Genomic DNA, 19,751 nt, shown 5'->3' on the forward strand with positions numbered 1-19,751 from the left:
AACTTGATGGCCTTTGGTTGCTTTTTGCCTTGATGGATTTTATGAAGAACCTACCAAGTTACTTGTATGCACATTCTGTTCCCTTTGTCGTTAACTCTGTCATGAGGAATTTGTGCAGTATAGATTACTTGTCAGAAAGAGTTGTAGGTTTTGATTCCACAGTCAGTCTGAAGTGACTTATGTGTCAGTCTATATGCATACATACAAACCACTGCCAAAGAAAGGAAAAAGTATTGTGGTTTATTTTGTGTTCCTGATATGAAGCTCTTGTGTTTTACATGCACATGGTATCTTTGCAGGCTCTTTTATGTTCTCTCTCTCACACACACTCATCCTGATGTATTGAAATGTGAAGGAATAGTGGATAGGAAGGAGAGAAAGATAAAACATATTTCTTGACTTAAGAGTATTCATAATATAGATGTACTATTTGTAGAAATGGCTCTTAAAATGATCCAATGTTCACCCATGATATTCTGAACTTTTAATATTTTATTTTTTATGAATTAAAATGACATGTATGTTCGTTAATGTATGTGGAAAGCATTTGTTCCAACATTTAAGGAACTGGCTGAAGGTGGAGATATGGACTAGCAGTCTGGTTCTGCTTACGTTATAAATCATTTCTTAAGGAACTTTCACCATATCTGAAAAGTCATCTGTTCTAGTGTCACTATTGTGTGATTATTATTGCTGCATGCCTTCAAGTCATTTTTGACTTAGTAGTTTCTTGGCAAAATTAACTTGGGAGAGGATTGACATAGCTTTCCTTTAAGGCAGAGAGAGTCACTCTGTGCGTTTCAGTAGACAAGCAGAGATTCAACCTTGAACTAGGAAATAATGTGATTTTTTTCAGCTGATCCTACCATAGTTGTATGCACCTGCTTGCAATGTAGGAGGTAAACAGCAGCTGCCTCTAGAATCCCTTATTGAGCACATGTGAACAGAAAATCAGAGGGAAAGGAAAAAAGCAGATTATCCTCCTTTAACATATATCCCTACTATGTTTTTTTAAAATGTGTTGACCAAAATGAAAATCATAAGAAAAGTAGAGAATGGTGAGTTTTTTTGAGGGGGGGGGATCCCTGAATGTTTTCCATGTGATCAGATGATTCAAAATGTTAGGCAAGCTTACCCAACCTGATTCATTCCACAAGTACATGTTGTTATGTTCAGATAAAATTTGACGAAAACTCATTTAATTTTTTTTGTGCTCCCTGTTCTTTCCATGGTATTTCTGCCTTTGCTACCAAATTTTCTGCTAAAATAAATGATACTCAGATGTACATGATTTTGTTTACCAAAGTAGATATGTATCTCATTGTAGAAAAATCTATATAAACATATTAAGTCATAATTGTATTGAGTTTTTATATTATGAATATTTAGGATACTGGTATATTAATGTTATTTGATAATGATATGTATTTTTCTTTATAGACCAAAGGTGCTAGTTTGTAGTAGCAGTATAAAATAAATGAAATAATTCATTGAAGATTTTGTCAAGAGGTTGAGTTAACTGATTTGATACTAGACACAGATAAAATCTTCATCTTAGAAACATAGTTTCATTTATTTATTCATTTGTATACTATCTGCTAACTATATCTCTTGATGTCTATTTCTAGGATCTGGGAACAGTATTTTTCCCCTTTATTTCTTTAATTTCTGGTAAACACAGGGCTTATAGTGATGGCATATTTTCTTGTTGTGGACGCACCATTAGTCATTTTAGCAAACAGATGCTTGCTTCATTGTGATCTTATATTTTGACAAAGATTATGCTGGTAATGTTTACTTTGGCATTCAGCTCTAACGTCAAGTGATGGTTTCCGCATTATATCTGAATCTAGCTGTATACGTCATTGGTTAAAATGAGCTCATGACAGTGATAATTTACCCTGTGGCCTGAAAGATAGAGAGAAATGTACATAGGATATGATCCAAAGAACAAAGCAACTAGCTCTCTGAGCCCAAGGGAAGTTTTGGCTGAAGCATTTTGAAAAATATTGCTCTGTATACCACAATACATTATCAAATGACTTTCAAAACTCAGGAGTTTCAGAAGTAGGTTTTGATTTGGATGTGCTTAACTCTTTGAATGTCTGTGGATTGCAGCTGCTTTTTTATGTGCACATTGGCATTTTGAGACGATGCTTGGATCTTGAAATGATCTTTTGTGACTTTCCTAGATCTGAACTTATGTTTGAGATCAAACTGTGTGTTTCAATGTATGTAGATGGCAAATTGCTGTGCTCAGGGTTGGTTGACTCACCTATGAAGAACCACAATTTCTTCTCTTTAATTTAGTTTCTTGTCTTAGATCCACCAATCCGGTGAACCATCTGATTTAATGCCTACTGGAAATCTGCCAGATGTACAGGTTTCCTTGTCTTTCTAACAGCATTAGGAGTGCATATTGGGATTTCGTTCAAGAAAAGAAGTAGATACACCAAGCTGAAGATGATTGGCTGCTCTCTTTTGACAGACAAGTGTGAAAAGGAAACCCCATTCGAATTCCCATTCATTTTGGATTGGTGGATCTGAAGCACAGAAACAGAGTTTCAGGTAAGAAATTCCACATACTAAATAGTGTTACATATGTGTAGTTGGCTGAATAGAGAACTTTTTGGTACATGAAATCCACAAAATAATGAACCTTAAATTATTATAGGTATATAACTACCATAATAGATATATTACAATTTATTCAATATTTATTTTACTGAGCATCCCTGCTCATTCATAGGGTTTATGAATTATCTCCTGATGAAATGGATTGGGGACTCACTTCAGTACAGTTTTAAACTTCCATGGGTGCAGGGAATAGTTATCCACTTTTCATAACCCAAGTGGGAGTTCTCACCTTTAACAAGTAACACTTGTATATGTGCCTTCAAGTTGCCTCTTAACCTATGGCAAGCCCATCAATCTTTCATAGTAGTTTCTTGGACAAGGAATACTCAGATGTGGGGTTTGGCAGTTCCTTAGCTTTTATTTATTTATTTTCTGTATTTGTATACTGTCCTTCTTAATCCTGAAGGGCCTCAGGGTGGTTCACAGTGTTTTCAACAATTCAATGCCGTCAATAAAAACAGTATAAAACATCAAAATTGACCCTCCCCTGATAAAACAGTAAACATTAGCTAGCATTAAACAGGTTCATTATTAAGAACCGTGAAATGACCCCCAGGAGATTCACTGATTGAACCCAGGAGAACGAGAATGCCTTTGAATGCCATGCATGCATTAGCCACAAGAAAAAGTCCCACTATTTTTAGTGACTTGCTTCTTAGAATATAACAGTGTTTAAGATCACAACGTAAGTGTTGGAAATGGGCTGCTAGTTTATAAGCCTTTACTTTCTAGTAGTGACACCACTATTCTTTTTGCTAATTTTTGTTTAAAAATATTTATTTTAAACAAAAATTACTGAAATTGTTTATTTGCAAAATAAACACCAGTGTTATTAAAAATCAAAACCTAAGTATTGTTTAAAAGTTTGCTATTTTAAAATATTTTTTTCAGCAGTCATTTGTTTCCATGTTATGTTAATTAACCCTTTAAAATCATTGGTTTTCTATATACAGGTACCAGTTTAGAAATTATTACATAGTTTCTTGTCCTGTTTGTACCCAATATATTTTACAAGAAGGAGCTGTGGATCACCTCCACAATAATAACAAAAAGATAAAATTTTATGGTTCAAAACATTTCCTTCTTTTGATTTCTTTATAACATTATTGATTGTAAACTGGTCTTCATGTGACACTTTACAACACTGATATGTCTACAGTGCAAACAAGCCTTGTCAACCTGGGAGATCCCGAAATTGTGGAGTTTGCAATTTTGCACTTGAATCCTGTTGGTAGTCACAATTAGTGTGACTCCATTTAATCAGTGTGATTAACGTTTGCACTGGCAAAACCATGTCCGATTATTCCTTGTCTAAGAATACTGTATGGAATTAATGAAGTTGGCACAAGCTGACAGGTGATTTGAAGGCACACATACACACATCATTTAACAGTTTGTTTAGCAGGTGTATTCTAATTGGGACTATCAGTTAGGTTCAGACCTTAACAACTGATGATGGCAAGTATTTTTGCAACACCCCAGTTGCAAATGTCTTGAATCCACATATGGCTGCTCTGCAGAAGAAAAGGGCAAATTCTAAAACAAGATAAATCTTGTTTTAATTTTTAAATTTTTCAAAAAGGAGTTGCCTCCGAATTTTGATTTTTTGAAATTAAGAGCTACTTCCCTACACACTCTACGACAAGCACGGAGCTAGGTTTTTCTTAGCTACTAAAGGAATACTGAGTTGTTTTAAATGTTTGGGCTTAGAGTAAAACATTCCAGTAACAGCTGAATATATCACTGGGCAGAAGGGCCAGTTTCTGATTTCCCACTTCTATACTGTGAATGAAGCGGGTGCCTAAAAGTTGTTTGCTGGCCATGTTTTCGTAAGCTCTTAACGTGTAATTAAGACAGTGACAAACTTTTGTTTAAGTGCCTCCTGAAAGTTACCAGGCTACTTGATAGTTCTACCTGGCTACTCAATGGCAAGAAATTTTCAGCATGTGATCAGTGAAAAATTCACTCTTGGCCTTGAACGTGTTCACAGCCTTAAAGTCTTCTCTTTCTGTTGCCTTCCCCCATGTTTCTTTAGGGTTGTTACTTATTTGCTGCATTCCTGAGCATGTCAGGCATCAAGTACTTTTCAGGGTGGCTGCTCAACTAGCCCAGAGGCAGAGTCTATAAATAATAAATTCTGCACAGTGACTTTTACATCCACCTCTCAATCGAAAGTGACATTATAATGGCAAAAAACAACCAGAGTCCTACGGCACCTTACAGGCTAAGACGTTTGTTCTTGCATTAGTGTCTAAGAACTGTAGCTGCCTTCATCAAGTTCATGCCACAGTAAATTTGTTACTAACTAACATGTCTCAGGATTCTTTGTGTCTGCTGTGAAAAATTAAAAAGGCAATTTCTTTAGAAGTTACAACGTCAGAAAGCCGGAATAACAAATGTCATGACTTTTTACACAATACGGCTTTGGCCATGTATATAGTTTTAGTATTTTGGACAGTTACCCCACTTAGAATTGGAATTTGATGTGGATTCAATCACGTCAGCAGCATTTGTAGAAGTAGGGAAATTCCTATCTTTGAGTAAGTTTTCTGATGTTTATTTAATAGTTAAGGAAGGTTTGATTGTGTGTTTGTAACCTGCTTAGGTGCATAGAAATTCTTCCTTTGCACCAGTGGCACTACTGGTTAAGCTTTTGAGTTTTGCAGCCAATGACCTCTGGAGGCCCAGAAGATCCTCAATCCTTGGTCTGCAGGTCCAGGATCCAAGAATGGGTCTACCATGTTGTAGATTTTGCATTTCAGTAGTGGAGGGGTTTGAAACTGAGTTAAGGCTCCCAACCTGAAGTATTCCGCAAAGTGATCCTGGCATTGCCCAGCTCTGCAGAGCATGTTTGGACATAGACTTTAAGGAGAAAAACAGACACAAATGTTTCTCCTCTTACCATCTGCAGAATTGTCTGAAATTTTGCTCACTTCTGGAACCTTTTCAGTAGCTTCGCACATTTTCTGTTAATTTTATTTTAAAAATACCTTTAGGCTGTGGGGAAATAAGATTACTTATATTTTTGTAAATATTAAGGATCAGTATATGCAACAGACTGCACAACTCATAATAGTTTTAGATTTAGCAAACAGTAGCTTCAATTTTTAAAATTTGTTTATTTATTGAATTTATGTTTTGCATTTTTCTCAGTGAGATCCATTCACTCTTGTAAAACTTGTATTTTTTAAAAGATATTTCAGCACAGAAATATTGGTGCCATTTTCCGAAATATGAGTACATTGCTGAGACAGCATGTGCAACTGATTTCTTTGCTTCTTCTGAGGGCTGGCATTAGATGATTTCATAATATATCAAGCTGTGTTCCTGTTTTGAATATTGCCACACATTATGAACTTATTCATTTGTCTTAGTCAGACCCCCCCCCCCCCCCCCGTCCCTTCTGTACCTCTTCCTCCCATCTGGAATGAGGGTAATGGTAGCTTAGAATTTTTGTCATTGTTATCACAGCATAATGTATAATGTGCTATATTATAAATGCTATTCCTCAGGATTGTTAAAACAAGAAAGTGATGCCTTTGAGTTAGTTTCTGTTTAATTACAAAGTGTAGCTATTTGCATGTCATGCTCACTTTATATTTTAGATTATCTTGAACAGACCTGTTCAAATCTTCTATTACTGTAGACTACAAGTAGGATATTATTGGGTTTTTTTTTAAATTAAACCCATGAATATATTCCTGTGTCTTGAAAATATAGTTTAACTGCAATAATATAATTTCCCTGACAATTTCTCACCAAACTTGCTGCAAAGACTGGCCTCAGTAACGGATCTGTCATCATCTCCACAAGTTGAATAGTTTTGCATTTTCAGTAATTTTTCTGAAATTGGTAACCATGACCTGATTGAATCAATACTTACATGAATGCATTGAATCAATTAATTTAGTTGACTATATTGAATTAATTGTTGAATATTGAAACAACACTTAAGTTGAAGAATCATAAAGTTGAAAGCGACCACAAGGGCCATCCAGTCCAAAGCACCTGCCATGCAGAAAAATGTCATCAAAGTACTCACAACAGAAGACCACCCAGCCTCTGCTTAAGAACCTCCAAAGAAGGACACTTCATTGCCCTCTGGGGCAGCGTATTCCACAGTGAAATAGCTCTTTAATGTCAGGAAGTTCTTGTTAAAGTTTAAGTGGAATCTCTTTTCCTGCAATATGATCCATGGCTCCGTGTCCTAGTTCCTACAGCAGCAGCAAACAAACTTGCCCCCTACTCAATATGACACCTTTTCAGATACTTAAACATGGATATTATGTCCTCTCAACTTTCTCTTCTCCAAGCTAAACTTCAGCCAATCCTCAGAGGGCTTGGCTTCCAGATCTTTGATCATTTTGGTCACCCTTCTCTCTGGAAACATTCCAGCTTGTCAAATTCTTCTGTTTTGGGAATAGATTATAGTTTCTTGTTCCACTATGTCTCTCCTCTTCTTTGCAGTATAATGACATCAGGAGAAGCATTTATGAAAATGTACTGAATCTGGATTTGGAGTAAAACAGATGTGATAATGGAAGACCCATTTTATTCAAGCTGTAATCTGCCTGCTTCATGCATAACTGGCAGAAGTGCCTGACAAGGGGCAGCTGGTAATATGGGCCTCTTTAGGGCAGGCTAAACCTGACCATAACAGGACTTTCAGTTGTCTAGGGTGATTTTTGATACTAAAAGTTTGTTCAACCAGGAGAAAGACTTATGAGGGAATTAGAGTATGGGAGAAGCAAGAAGTTAGTTCCACTCTCCCCATTCATATGTCTTGCTTTTAGAATTAGATATCCTTGTTTTATCATTGGGGCCTGTATTGGAACAAATGGTGAAATTACTGTTTTGGACAGTAGCTCCCAGAAATGTTCAACAGTGTGGGAATGTTGCACATGCAGTCCCAAAAGAAGTTCTGTGCAGGATTCCTGCAAAGCTGAACAGAGTTTGTCCCTCAGCTCATTTATATACAGCAAGACATTAGGAGCATGACTCATTTGGACCCTTCTGTATTTTATACACTGCCTGTGCTCAAGGCAGGGGTTTGATGTGCAGGATTCAAGGAAGAGGTTCTGGATGAGAATGTGGGAGGCACACATGCTGTTCTGCAGAGACATATATGGGAGGGGAAGAAAAGCCCTGTTGCATCATTCCTCAGTATGCACTGGAGTGTTAGTGAAAAACCACACTTCAGTATGTAATATTTCTTCAATATTGCTTGTGATACTTTTTGCAGTGCCATTATGAAATTCTAGCATAGTAATGCAAGCTCATACATTTTTTTGCTTAAATACTGATAAGCAAAAACAAAAAAAACCCAGCTTAGGACAGAACTGAAGATATTCTGTATCTGCTGATCAGTGTAGGAAAAGGGAAGGCTTTTGAAACCCAAATAAATACGTAATATCCTACTTTTCACTGCACCTCTCTTGTGCTTCAACAAATAGCCACAAAAAATAAAACCTGGGTAAACTGACATTCATTGTATTGGATGAGCTATGAAGCTAGATTTCTATTGTAAATTAATATTAACTTTCCCTAGAAACTGTTCTGCATTGATTGTGGATGGGCTATAAAACAAACAACAACTTTATTCTTATATCCCGCTACCATCTCCCCGAAGTGACTTGGGGCGGCTTATAGACGGCACAAAATACCTAAAAGTAACATAGAAGTGAACACAATATAAAATACAATAAAATAAAACACATGCACATATGAAAACATCAACTCAGACTTGGTCAAGCTGCGATCCTCTAACTGTGGCTGTAAATTACTGGCACCATAGCTGGGCTGTAAACATTGAAATAAAATAATTGCCACCTGCAGTAATGGAGAGAGGGCATGGGATAAAGTGCAGGATGTGTGAATACTATATAGGACAACTAGGGGCTAAATATTCTCAAAGGCTTGATTGAAGAGCCACATCTTCAAGTCCCTCTGAAAGGAGGACAGCGTGGGGGCCTGTCCAATATCACTGGGTAGGGAGTTCCTGGGAAAACGGGTAGTTCTGTGTCACATTTCACCTGCAGGTGTTTTCTACCATTTGACTATTAAACATGCTTGTCTTTCATGAAAGGAAAAGGCAGCTCAACTTTGAAGAACACAACTACTATTTATGACTTCAGAACAGTGTGCTCTGGCATTGTAGTGCTTTTTGTACTCTTGTGACAGTTCAACAGATGAAAACATAGTTTTAAAATGGATTCAGTTATGACATCCCCCATCCACTTATTCAATATCCATGTTTCACTTACAGCAAAAAATCCCCACCCATCCAAAAAAAATTGTGGGCCGCTCTAGGCCCTCCAGTGCAATACTGTTGTAAACTTCCAGCCCAGTTAAGTCAAAATAAAGGGTTCACTATTACCCATGTTTTCAAATTTCTGCAGGGGATCTTGGAATATGTCCTCCATGGGCTGCGGTGGGTCATACTTTATTGTATATATGTGGCAACTTGATATTTCCCTTCCACCTGTCATACAATGCTTGACTTTAGGTGTGGTGTATCTTGCTGAGATGAAGAGTTCCCATGATGTATTTTCTCACACAACAAATGAAGTCATGACAAAAAAAATTACGAGGTTTCATATTTCTGTGCAGTCAGTATTTTACTTCTGTTACTCTATGGATTTTTTTTATATTATTGCTTTTGAATTCCTGTCAGTAACCCTCAAGAAATAGAAATTATTAATTGGCAAATAGTCTGCCCCATTGCCCACTGAGCTCATAATAAGGTTAGCATTGCTTCATAATTAAAATGTACAGCTATATCTTGTGTGGGGTAGTGAGCTCAGGCATATAAGATTGCCTGTAGATGTATGCATGTATTGCATACTGTATATAAAATTCAGAAGGGAGATGCTTTAAGGTGAAAATTTCCCTTTTTTCTTACCGTCTCTCCCTTATAAATGACAGGGGATTATTAATTATTTGGATGTTACATAAATAACATGCAATAGAGTTTCAGAATTTAGATAAAATCTCACCAGGCAACATCTGACCAATGCTTTTCTCTGCCGTTGAGCTCATCTAATGACCGGACCTTCAATGCGCCCACAATGTGCAAAAATCTTAAGGGAAATTAGATGTTCCCTCCCCAATGATGCATTGCATCTTCCTGTATAATTTGCCCATCTTCTGTAAAAATGTTACTTACAAGGTTTCATGCAAAAGAGGCTCCTTCTTTTCCCTGTGTCAGCAGTCTTGAAACTGAAAGAGATTTACCAGAGCTGAAAGGGACACTTGGGTATGAATGTCAAGAACATTGGAATGTACTCCATGAACCTAAGGAGCATTAAGACACCCCCCCCCCCACCAAGCAGTAGTATGCCATATTGTTTGATAACCATGTTTTGAGAGACTGAGAGTACTTTGTATGGTTTTTTTTTAAATGCAGAATTAAATTTTAAATTCTTCATAGAAAAAAAATTATAAAGAAGGAATTTAGGTAAAAATGTAAAGGATCCCATTTTGGATGTACCTTACTGAAAATTAATCTGAAATAACTCTGTGACATATACTTTCTAATGAAACTTATATACACACCCTTGAATGTCTTCATCTTCTAATGAAATTTATACATACCGTTGAATTCTATTCAGATGTTGTTACAGATGATGGGTAAGTAAAATATTCCTCAGTAGTGACTGAAATCATCCAATCTGAATCCTGCAGATAACAGTTTTAAAACTGTTTAATTTTAATCTCAACATCCCTGGTGTTAGAATTGAGATCAAAAGGAGTCAACAACATTGGGTAGAGGACTCAAGTTAGTGTATGGCTTCTGGGGCAGTAATGACAGAGAGCTTGCTGAGTTCAAAGTAAAACCTGAGGGACTCCAGACTGTTGCATGACTTCTTATAAGTGGACTAGCCACATTGCATCAAAGTAAAATGGTCTTTAGTTCAAAAATTATTTGTCAAAATACAATAAGGAGCAGCCTAAAGTTCAAGTTGGCATAGAATTGCCTGTGTTTTGAAAGGTAACTTTGACTCTCCACTTGATAATTAGAAAGCAAAGCTGTGCATAAAACAACTTTTTTATTACTTTGCTTGTTGATCATTTTAGGAAATTTGGTTCTTCCTGAAAAGTCTAAACTGGGATAGTGCAGGTTCAGTTTATTGTAGAAATTAACTCGGTCACAAAATACAATCTTGTAACTGCATTTCATCTCACTTTTTAGACGGGCCACATGTTTCTTAATTATGTCACAAAATTGTAATGTGTAAAGTTTTAGAACTAAAAAAATTATGCCCACCTTCTTCATTACTGTGTATGCTGTCTGTTCGGTCAAAAGCAAGATAGCTCAGGAGGAAACAGACTTTTGTGGGATTTATTTATCTCTTCTCAAAATGCATCAACTAGAGCCTGGATTAAAAAGTGGTACCTGAATGAAGGAATTGAATCCAGCATATCAGAATAATTTACAGTAATAGTACTTCCACGTCAAAATCCATTCCTGGTTCCTCCATGCTCTCTTCATTTCATAAGTACCATTTAGGAAAAGAATGGGGAGTCGATTTCTTGCTGCAGTTGCCGTAACAGTTGGCATTAGAAATCCCTGCTCATCTATTGCAGTTCTAAAGTCTATTGTAGCATATCTAGCATCAAACTTTTGTCTATTGCCGAGGTAGCTTGCTCATTTGTCCACAGGCACACATGGAATACATTGCTTAGATTTCAGCCTTTTTGGTTGTTCATGGCAAAAGCATCACACTGAAACACTTCCCTATAATATACAAAATTGTGAGGTTTATACCAATGGAATGTTAAATACGTTTGTGTGTACTAGCTGTCTTCCACAATTCAGTTGTAATGATGTTTTTGCCTAGGTCAGGTTGGCTTGTAATGATGGAAAGAATGGTTTGGGCTCCTTTTTGCCTTATCTTGGAAGTATAGATTTCACTTTCCTTGACATCTGTGCAAGCAGTGTAGCTAATACCCCACTGTGATTCAGATTAATTCATACAATTCTGACAATACAGCTATAGATATTTTCTCTACCAATGCAGGACATCCATAGTTAAAGCATGCCCAACAAATAATGACCTGATCTCTGTTTAAAGGGAGGAGGTGAAATATGATTAGTCCTGTCTGTTTAGAATAGCTTTTAAACCTTTCCAAAATTAATATTAAAAATAAGGAATTTTTTTTGGGGGGGGGGTTCACTAATCTTGCATTCTTCCACACAGATATATGATATCAAGGCAGAAAATCCAATAATACCTGTTATTTGTGTTCACACTGCCATATATTCCAGTTCAAAGCAGAAAATGTGGTATTTTATTCAGCTGTGTGGAGGAGGATTTGGAGGTCGGAGGCTAGGAAAGTCCAAGTTATAACAATTTTTTCCTGGGAAGAAGTGTTTGGACTTTTTGTTTTGAGGATAAGCCCATAGTTGAACAGGAGCTTTAAAACTAGGCTTTGTTCCTGAAATTGTCCTCTTGTCGGTTTGGATATTCAAGGCGATATGACAGGTTGTTTATATTGACGTATAATTTGGCTTATGAATAAGTCAGGTTTGGAGCCAAAATAATTGATTTTTACATGACTCATGGATAAATTAAGGGTCATTCAGTAGAGATGGGAAAGTGCCAGTATTACCTAGCCATCCCTGAACTGCCGATGCCACCACTTTCTTGGCCAGATTTTCCCAAAGACCTTTTGGTACTCTACTCAGGGAACAGAAGTAGTTCATTTTTGACAAAAGTTAAGGTACAATATTAACTCTTATTAAGAACAGAACAATTTCCTTCATGTAGAAGAGCTGAAGGCAAGAACTTAATCTATCCCGAGAGAGCTGAAAAGAAGCAGTGACTTCCTTTATCCTCTCAGTGTTCCTCTGAGGGGAAGCACCAGGGGGCTGCCATTTTCTTGCCCAAGCTTCCAAAAGGGCCAGAAGTGAGGCCATGGCAGAGTGAGTCAGTGCTTGTTTCAGCTTCACCTGGTGTGAACTGAGGGCCCTTCCAGATAGGCCCTATATCCCAGGATCTGATCCCAGGTTTTCTGCTTTAAACTGGATTATATGAGTCCGCACTGCCAGATAATCTGGGATAAACAGAAAATTTGGGATCAGATCCCAGGATATAGGGCCTGTCTGGAAGTTCTCATCTTTCACAGAAGGCTATTGGTCCTTTTTTGAATTTTTGATAAGAGGTAAGTTACAGTACTTTGATTGACCAGTGAATGAACCAATTGAGGTTTTTTGGGGTCATTGTGTTTACTAAACTTTCTTGAGCATAAACAGTATTACTGTCACTAGACAACTGAACCCTAGAGGGTCAGCCTGATTGATGTCAATGCAATTTATCAGTGTGGTCTTACATTGAAAGCTAAGCTGGAATAACTCATTATTTTATAAGCACTGTTTGTTCATTTATTTGATATGCTAGCTTTCCTCTACATGTCAGTCCTTTCTCACGTCTCTCTCTCTCACACGCACGCACGCGCACACACACGCATACACACCTAGGTTGATTATACCTAGTTAGGTCATTGGGTGAGATATCACACTTCTGTCCAATATGGCAGTGGATTGGCAGAGCCATTTTTTAGATTTCCAAACTGAACTACTTTTTAATTAGAAACGTTTTCCTTGTCATTGCCCTTCTCTTTATCACCACCCTTCCTTGCCTGCCTCCTCAATATGAAACTTCTAAAACTTTCTAAGGGATTCTCTAGAGGTGGATGTTGCTCAAAAGGAAATAAAAAGGATTTTTTAAAAATTAGATCAAGCATCTAATGCTTGGCTGCAGATTCGGACCACTTTGACTAGTTATTTGTACTCCATTCTACTATTGATTTATGTTTTTCAGGCTGCCTCCAGTAGATCTTCCAGGGTGTATGTGCCACCCTTTGAGCTGAACATAAAATATCTTATGGCTTTAATGTTTACATATTGCTTTATTATAGAAATGTACTAATAGTTGAATATAGGATACTTGAAGGTATTCAGATCAGAGTGCAGTCAAGCGCTACTCAAACTCACCTGCTACACATCACATTTTGTATTCAGTTTAATTAGGAGCTTCATATCCCATTTTTAAAACTTTACCATTATGGTTCCATACTATAATCCAGTGCTGGTCATCCACTACCAGAACTGAAAATGTAGGCGGAACAGATTTCTCTTCCTTTCTGTGGCTCCCCCAATTCGGCCCTAGAGAGTTGGAATATCCTCAAGCAGATGATGGTGGGGTCTTGTTTTTGGCTGTAGGAGAAGGAGATTAAAAAGAAGACCCTTTTCTATGGTGTAAGTTTGACTTTAACACATTGAGCATGATCTTGAATTTACCTGTTTTGAAAATGGCAAGTAATGCTATAGCTTTCAGCAAAATGACTTGGCAGGACGTTTTCTTGGCCAGACAACCTCTTGTTAAAATATTTTGTCTATTTCAGAATTCATAGGGAATGTATGTAATGTCAGTTGTTAATTTTTCAGGGCCCATTAGCACATATCATTTGTTGAAATTTTCTTTAGAAAGGGGCAAGAACATATCCTCAAATAACAGAAAGTTCTTGGCATCTGCACTTAAAAAGTGTCATTTAAAAAATACCATCCTGTCCATAAGATTAGATTTTCTACATAACAGACACATCATGAGCACCTGTATTTGCATGCCTAATAAAGTCTACAAGACTTGGAATTAGGAAACAGTTGCAAATAAAGTAGCTGTTTTCATGCTGAGTTACACGTAATACCATAGCAAGTTATATTTAGTACAGCTTTTAAAATAGTGAGAAATTTGGGAATAGAAAATGGAATTAAGTCTGTAACTCATCTCTGAGTACCAGATTCACTTTCAATTTTTGGGGTGGTTTGTTGACCCATAGTAATGCCAGCCATTAAAAAATAAATGAACCTTCAAAAAGGCGCTCTGTGCTTCCCTTCCTATGCCACAATTCCAGTTTTTTTCCAGTGAATTCAAAAATGTTGAGGCGTTAAGACCAGTGAAAAATTACTAGACAATTTGGAGCACCTACCATTGAGAACTACAACTCAGCAACTGCTCTTTTCATTGTAGTTTGTAACAATATTCAATGGATTGGGTTCAGATTAAGGTAGTTACACTTGACTCCATTGAGAAAAACTAGCCACCACAAATTGAAGGAGTTAACTGCAACATGACCTTCATGCAATCCAAAGTACAGTTCAGAATGTGTAGCTCATACATATAATTGTTAGTTTTTTGTGGGTTAAACTCCTAATTCGTGATTTAGCTAAGCAGATAAGGATGAGTTGTGATGATGATGGTTGCTTACCACTGGTTTAATTACATGTCCGCTGTAACGTACTAATAAGATACCTGCGTCTAGTAACGTGTGGCCTCTAACTGCTTCTTCTCTTCCTTCCTTTTTGTCACCCTGCAGTGTTCTGTGCCAAGGTCTTTGTGGCTAGGCTGCTCCAACCTGGTAGAGAGCATGTGCGCACTGAGATGCCTGCAGAGCATGCCCAGTGTCAGATGTCTCCAGGTGCCTTTCTTCTTTCTTGTTGTAAATGTGTTATGCGTATGCTGTGGTCACTGTTATAATCTCTCTGGATTCAATTTAAATTGTTTAGTCTCATGAATTTTTTTTGTATGATCCTCCATCAGTTCACATGAGAGTTCTCCTTAAGAGGATTCTGTATGATGCCAGTCATTCCAGTGTGAAAGTGGAAAGCATTTTGCTTGTCCTTATCATCATCATCATCATCACTTTTGACAAATTTGAGTTGTAAATGAGGGTTGCATGTTGCTTGTTTTTGAGTTCATGCACTGACTTGAAGTGGAGGTGTGAGTAGCTACATTTTCATCAATACGTAGGCAATTAAATAAAGATTTTATAAATCAATTCAATTCTGCTCTCAAGGATTCTGGCTGCTCAGTGCTCTCCCCACATACTTTACAGAGGGTTTCTGTAGTATTTAGTGAAAAGAGATAAATGGCAGTTTTTTGCCAGTGTTAAATTGTGATGGCAGCATTAGCATAATGTTGATCAATATCATTGAGATAAACATATCTGTTTCTTATATATAGAGAAGACTCAAAATATGTACTAATAACATTAGATCAATTTTTCTAACAATTGTAACTTTAACTTTATATTAGCAGCATGTGGCAGCAATGATAGTTCCTAATGTCTAATGAAATTATTTGACAAAATAGATGAACCAGGTGTGTCATGTTCTGTATTTTTGGATATAAATATTTTGCAGTACAGTTATAGTTTGGAAGATGACTGCTGATAGGCTGTAATATTTCTGCAGCATATTACTAAAGTGTTCTGTTATACTACATTGGTAAATTTTTGAACTGTTACAATTATGTAGTTATTTGTAAAATACATTGTCTCACATTTATTTGTGGCTAGATTCAAAATTTGGAATTCATTTTACAAATTAAACTAAGGGACCTTAAAGTATATTCTAAGCATACCAGAGAGTTCTTTGGGATTTTGGGATATTATAAAGTATTTATAGTGCCAAGATAAACTTTTGTGTTGTTCTCACACACTTTCAGGAATGTGAGAAGGACCAGCCACTGGTTTAACTCAGGTGCAATGAAGCTTGTAAACCTAACTATAGAAATGTATGCTCTTAAATAGTATTTTGATACAGCACTGCAACTCTGCTCTCACCCCATATCACTGAAATTTCTTTTCAGATGTTTTTCATTTACTCTAAACCACAAGTCCTCTGAAACATAGATCAGTGATGTTTTCAGAGAACTGTGGAATGTGGTTTGACAGCAAGTGGTATGCAATGCTTGATTTTACATGGTCATTGGTGAACTGTTGTATAAGTAGAATGGTAAACATATTTTATTCTCCTCTATATCATTCAGTTCACTGAATTAAAAGATCCAGTAAGTTGCTGACCTAAGATATTGTCATAATGTCAAAGAATAAGGATTAAGAGTGGCAGTGGTCATTTTCTTTCTCATTAACTTATTTGTATTTAAATCAATGACAACTCTCTTTACTGAAACAAGAACAGCCAGCAAATGGTGTTTCCTCTTTTTCCTGCATTCTGGACATTGCCACTGTGACCTTGCAGAATCATTTTTTTGGGGTCCATGCTTGAAAGACTGCATGTTATTTGCTTTCCCTGCATGTCGACGGAAATCTATATACATCATGATATCTGGCTTCTAACCCTTCATTGCAGTCATTCATATTAGCTGCAAATACAATGTGTTTCCTTCTATGGGGTTTTTGTTTCAGATTAATCTGGGTTTTGGATTTTTTTTGGGGTTTTTTTTTTTTGCAGTAAGCTTTATAGGAGTTTTAACAAATAGTCACAGTAATAAAGAGAAGTCCACTCTTATGTTTTATTTACTATATTGTATGTGTGTCTGTCCAGCTGATTATGTACTACTGAAAACTCCATCATTTGTACACTGTTTACATTGATATTCTACTTAAGTTGTATTTAGAGAGACACATGGATAAATGTTATACCTCAGGAATTCTTGAAAACACGTAATTATTTCACAGTTCCTTGTGTTGACCTTTATACAAGTGCCACATGTTTATATACATTTTAAAGTAAACTTAGATCCAAGTAGCCCAGTATTCAGGAATTCAGGACAGGCAAAAAAGAAAATAAAACCCCAAAACCTTTTTATTTTGGTGGGCTTTTGGTGATTGACTTTTGATGCTCTATTTTTAAGTTAGCAGACCTTTAAACTGTTTTTAATTCACTTGTGTTCTAATATGATACATTTTGATTTATTCATTTAAAAATAACTTTGGGACTATACTGAACCCTATCTTTGAGAGAAAGGCAGGATATAAATCAAATAAATAAATGGGATTTTGTTGAATCACACAGAATGTTAGATACCTAGAGGGAGAACATACCACATTTTTTGATATAGAACTACAGAGTAAATGGCAAACTTAAGGATAACTTTTAGTGTTCCTCCCACAGTGTTGTATCAACTGTTTTTCATTCTTTTCAGCGGACAAATGTTTTATGCCCCCCCCCCCCCAATGTATGTGTTTTTCCCAATCAGGTTTTGAGGCTTATCAAATATTTACAGTCGCTTTTATGGAATACAGGGCAGTTGGAAAAGGAATGCATATTAGAACACAAATGGTTATTTCATAAGTGTCTTATCATTTGAATAAATCCAGTTTTGTTTGGATTTATTCCAAACATGTAAATACATGAGTCTCTCCTTGAAATATGCACAGATAGGTAAATCAGTGATACCTGGAATTATGAAACATGTAATGACTAACTTTCTTTTTTTATTTCGTATCAAATGCATTTCATAGTATAAAACTGATAAAAATAGAAGGAGCACAAGCGGCTAAATATCTCTTGACCAAAAATGGGCAATAATGACCACATTGTCTGTAGCTTCAAACAATTCTTCCTCTGTACACGAGGCAGGACATTGCAGACAAGCATACAGATGTGGAGTTGTCCTCCACAGGCGCACATGGTGGAGGATTCTTCTAGGTTCCATTTAGCCCACTCCACTTCTGAGTCTGTTCAAGGACTTCCAAGTTGCCTATTCTTGGTTTGCCTCTGGAGGCAGACCTCATGGGTGGCCATCCAATTGGGATTTCCTGGTTTAGCTGCCCAAAGGGATACTCTTTCTGTTGCTAGGGGAACGTTAAGGGGAATGGTGGTTTTTATGAAGCTTTTCTTTGATTTGAGTCTACTGGGAGGAGGCTGATAACCATGCAGTAGATGGCTTTCACAACGTGCAACCTTATTTTTCTCAGTTAGCAGCAACTTCCCATCACAGCTTGTAGAGTTTATCAACAAGTGTAGGTTTAAGACATTCTGTGATTATTCTGTAAGTTTCATTCAATGCTATATTCACCTGCTTCACGTAGGCAGACTTGTGCCAAACAGGGCAGACATACTCGGCAGTTGAGTAAGACAAGGCTGGGGCTGATGTTCTTACTAATTTTGGATCTGCACCCCTGTAGTGCCAGTAAGTTTCCGCAGGATATTATTGCAGTCAGCTATTTTGTGCTTGATGTTCCTGCCGTGCTTCCTATATGTTAGTGTTCGAGCTAAGGTGACACCAAGGTATTTAGGACGGAAACAATGTTCAAGCTCTTGACCTTCCCAGGGAACTTTCAATTTCCTATTGGTTTCATGGTTCCGTAGCTAGAAAGCACACACTTGTGTCTTGGCAGGGTTAGGCTTCAGGTGGTTATCTTTGCATTTGGACTTTGATTGTTTCAAAGGCTTTTGCTTGTGTTGTTAGGCCAAGGTCATCAGCATATACAGTATAAAGCTTTTTGTGAGTGGCGACTGTGGCTGATAGTTAATAAAGAGTTAAACAAGGCCAATGCAAGAACGCTGCCTTGGGGTAAACCATTCTTTTGCCTCATCCATCTACTTTTCCTGCCTTGAACCTCCACATAGAAGCTACGGTTTTCTAGGAGGGTCTGGAGAGTTTTTGTAAAAATCACAGTCCCAGGTAATACGGCAGACTTTCAGCAGCATTTGCCTATGTTGCACCGTGTCATAGGCTGCTATAAGGTTGACAAAAAACTGTTCCAGTGATGCAGTCTTTTTCATATCCTTCCTCGATATATTCAGTCAGATTAAGCATTTGGGCTGTACAGTTTTTCCCTGGTCTGAAACCTGCAGTAAGCTGGAGTTCAATACCAGGTCCTAATCAATTTAATAGCATCCTACCATATACTTTATATAAAGAGAGATTGGTCCGTATTGGAGGCGTCTTTACTAGGTTTTAAAATGGCAATGATCTTTGTTTTCCTGCATAGTCTGGGAATCTGTGTGTCAAACATTGATTGTAAAATTTCAAATGCCAGTTTTTAGCTTTAGGGCCCAAGTGTTTGATTTCCTCCGTCATTAAGACATCTAGGCCAGGTGCTTTACTAGTTCAATGCTTAACAGCTTCTTTGAGTTCTTTCCGGTTTTGGGGAGATGACAACTGATGGGTTTCACGTTCTGGTGCCCTGTTGATTTTCACCTTTACTCTGCTGCACTTGGTTTTCCCATTCTGAATTAGCTGGTGTGCTATCTGGTCTGTTGTTCACAGTGGACCAGAAGGTCACTATCCAGGTGTCTCAGCAATTGCCAGGCTCTTCGGCCACTCTTGGACATATCAAGATTCTCAAGCAGTTATATC

The 19,751-nt window shown here is 37.1% G+C and overlaps 1 protein-coding gene across 4 annotated transcripts in view; it reads left to right on the forward strand.

The window, feature by feature from the left end:
- FBXW11 (F-box and WD repeat domain containing 11) overlaps positions 1 to 19,751 on the forward strand; it is an 89,611-nt gene that overhangs the window by 12,777 nt on the left and 57,083 nt on the right. Inside the window, exons 2-3 of one of the 4 annotated variants that reach the window (XM_060786316.2) lie at positions 2,489 to 2,568; positions 15,016 to 15,117. The exons of 1 other annotated variant lie outside the window; for it this stretch is intronic. In XM_060786316.2, the coding sequence (XP_060642299.1) occupies positions 15,067 to 15,117 (51 nt within the window). In that variant the 5' untranslated portion in view covers positions 2,489 to 2,568; positions 15,016 to 15,066. The remainder of the gene's footprint in view (positions 1 to 2,488; positions 2,569 to 15,015; positions 15,118 to 19,751) is intronic. 2 more of the 4 variants (XM_060786333.2, XM_060786308.2) reach the window with 2 other exon arrangements.

This window comes from Anolis sagrei, chromosome 1 (genome assembly GCF_037176765.1).
Source record: "Anolis sagrei isolate rAnoSag1 chromosome 1, rAnoSag1.mat, whole genome shotgun sequence".
NCBI classification, from domain to species: Eukaryota; Metazoa; Chordata; class Lepidosauria; order Squamata; family Dactyloidae; genus Anolis; species Anolis sagrei.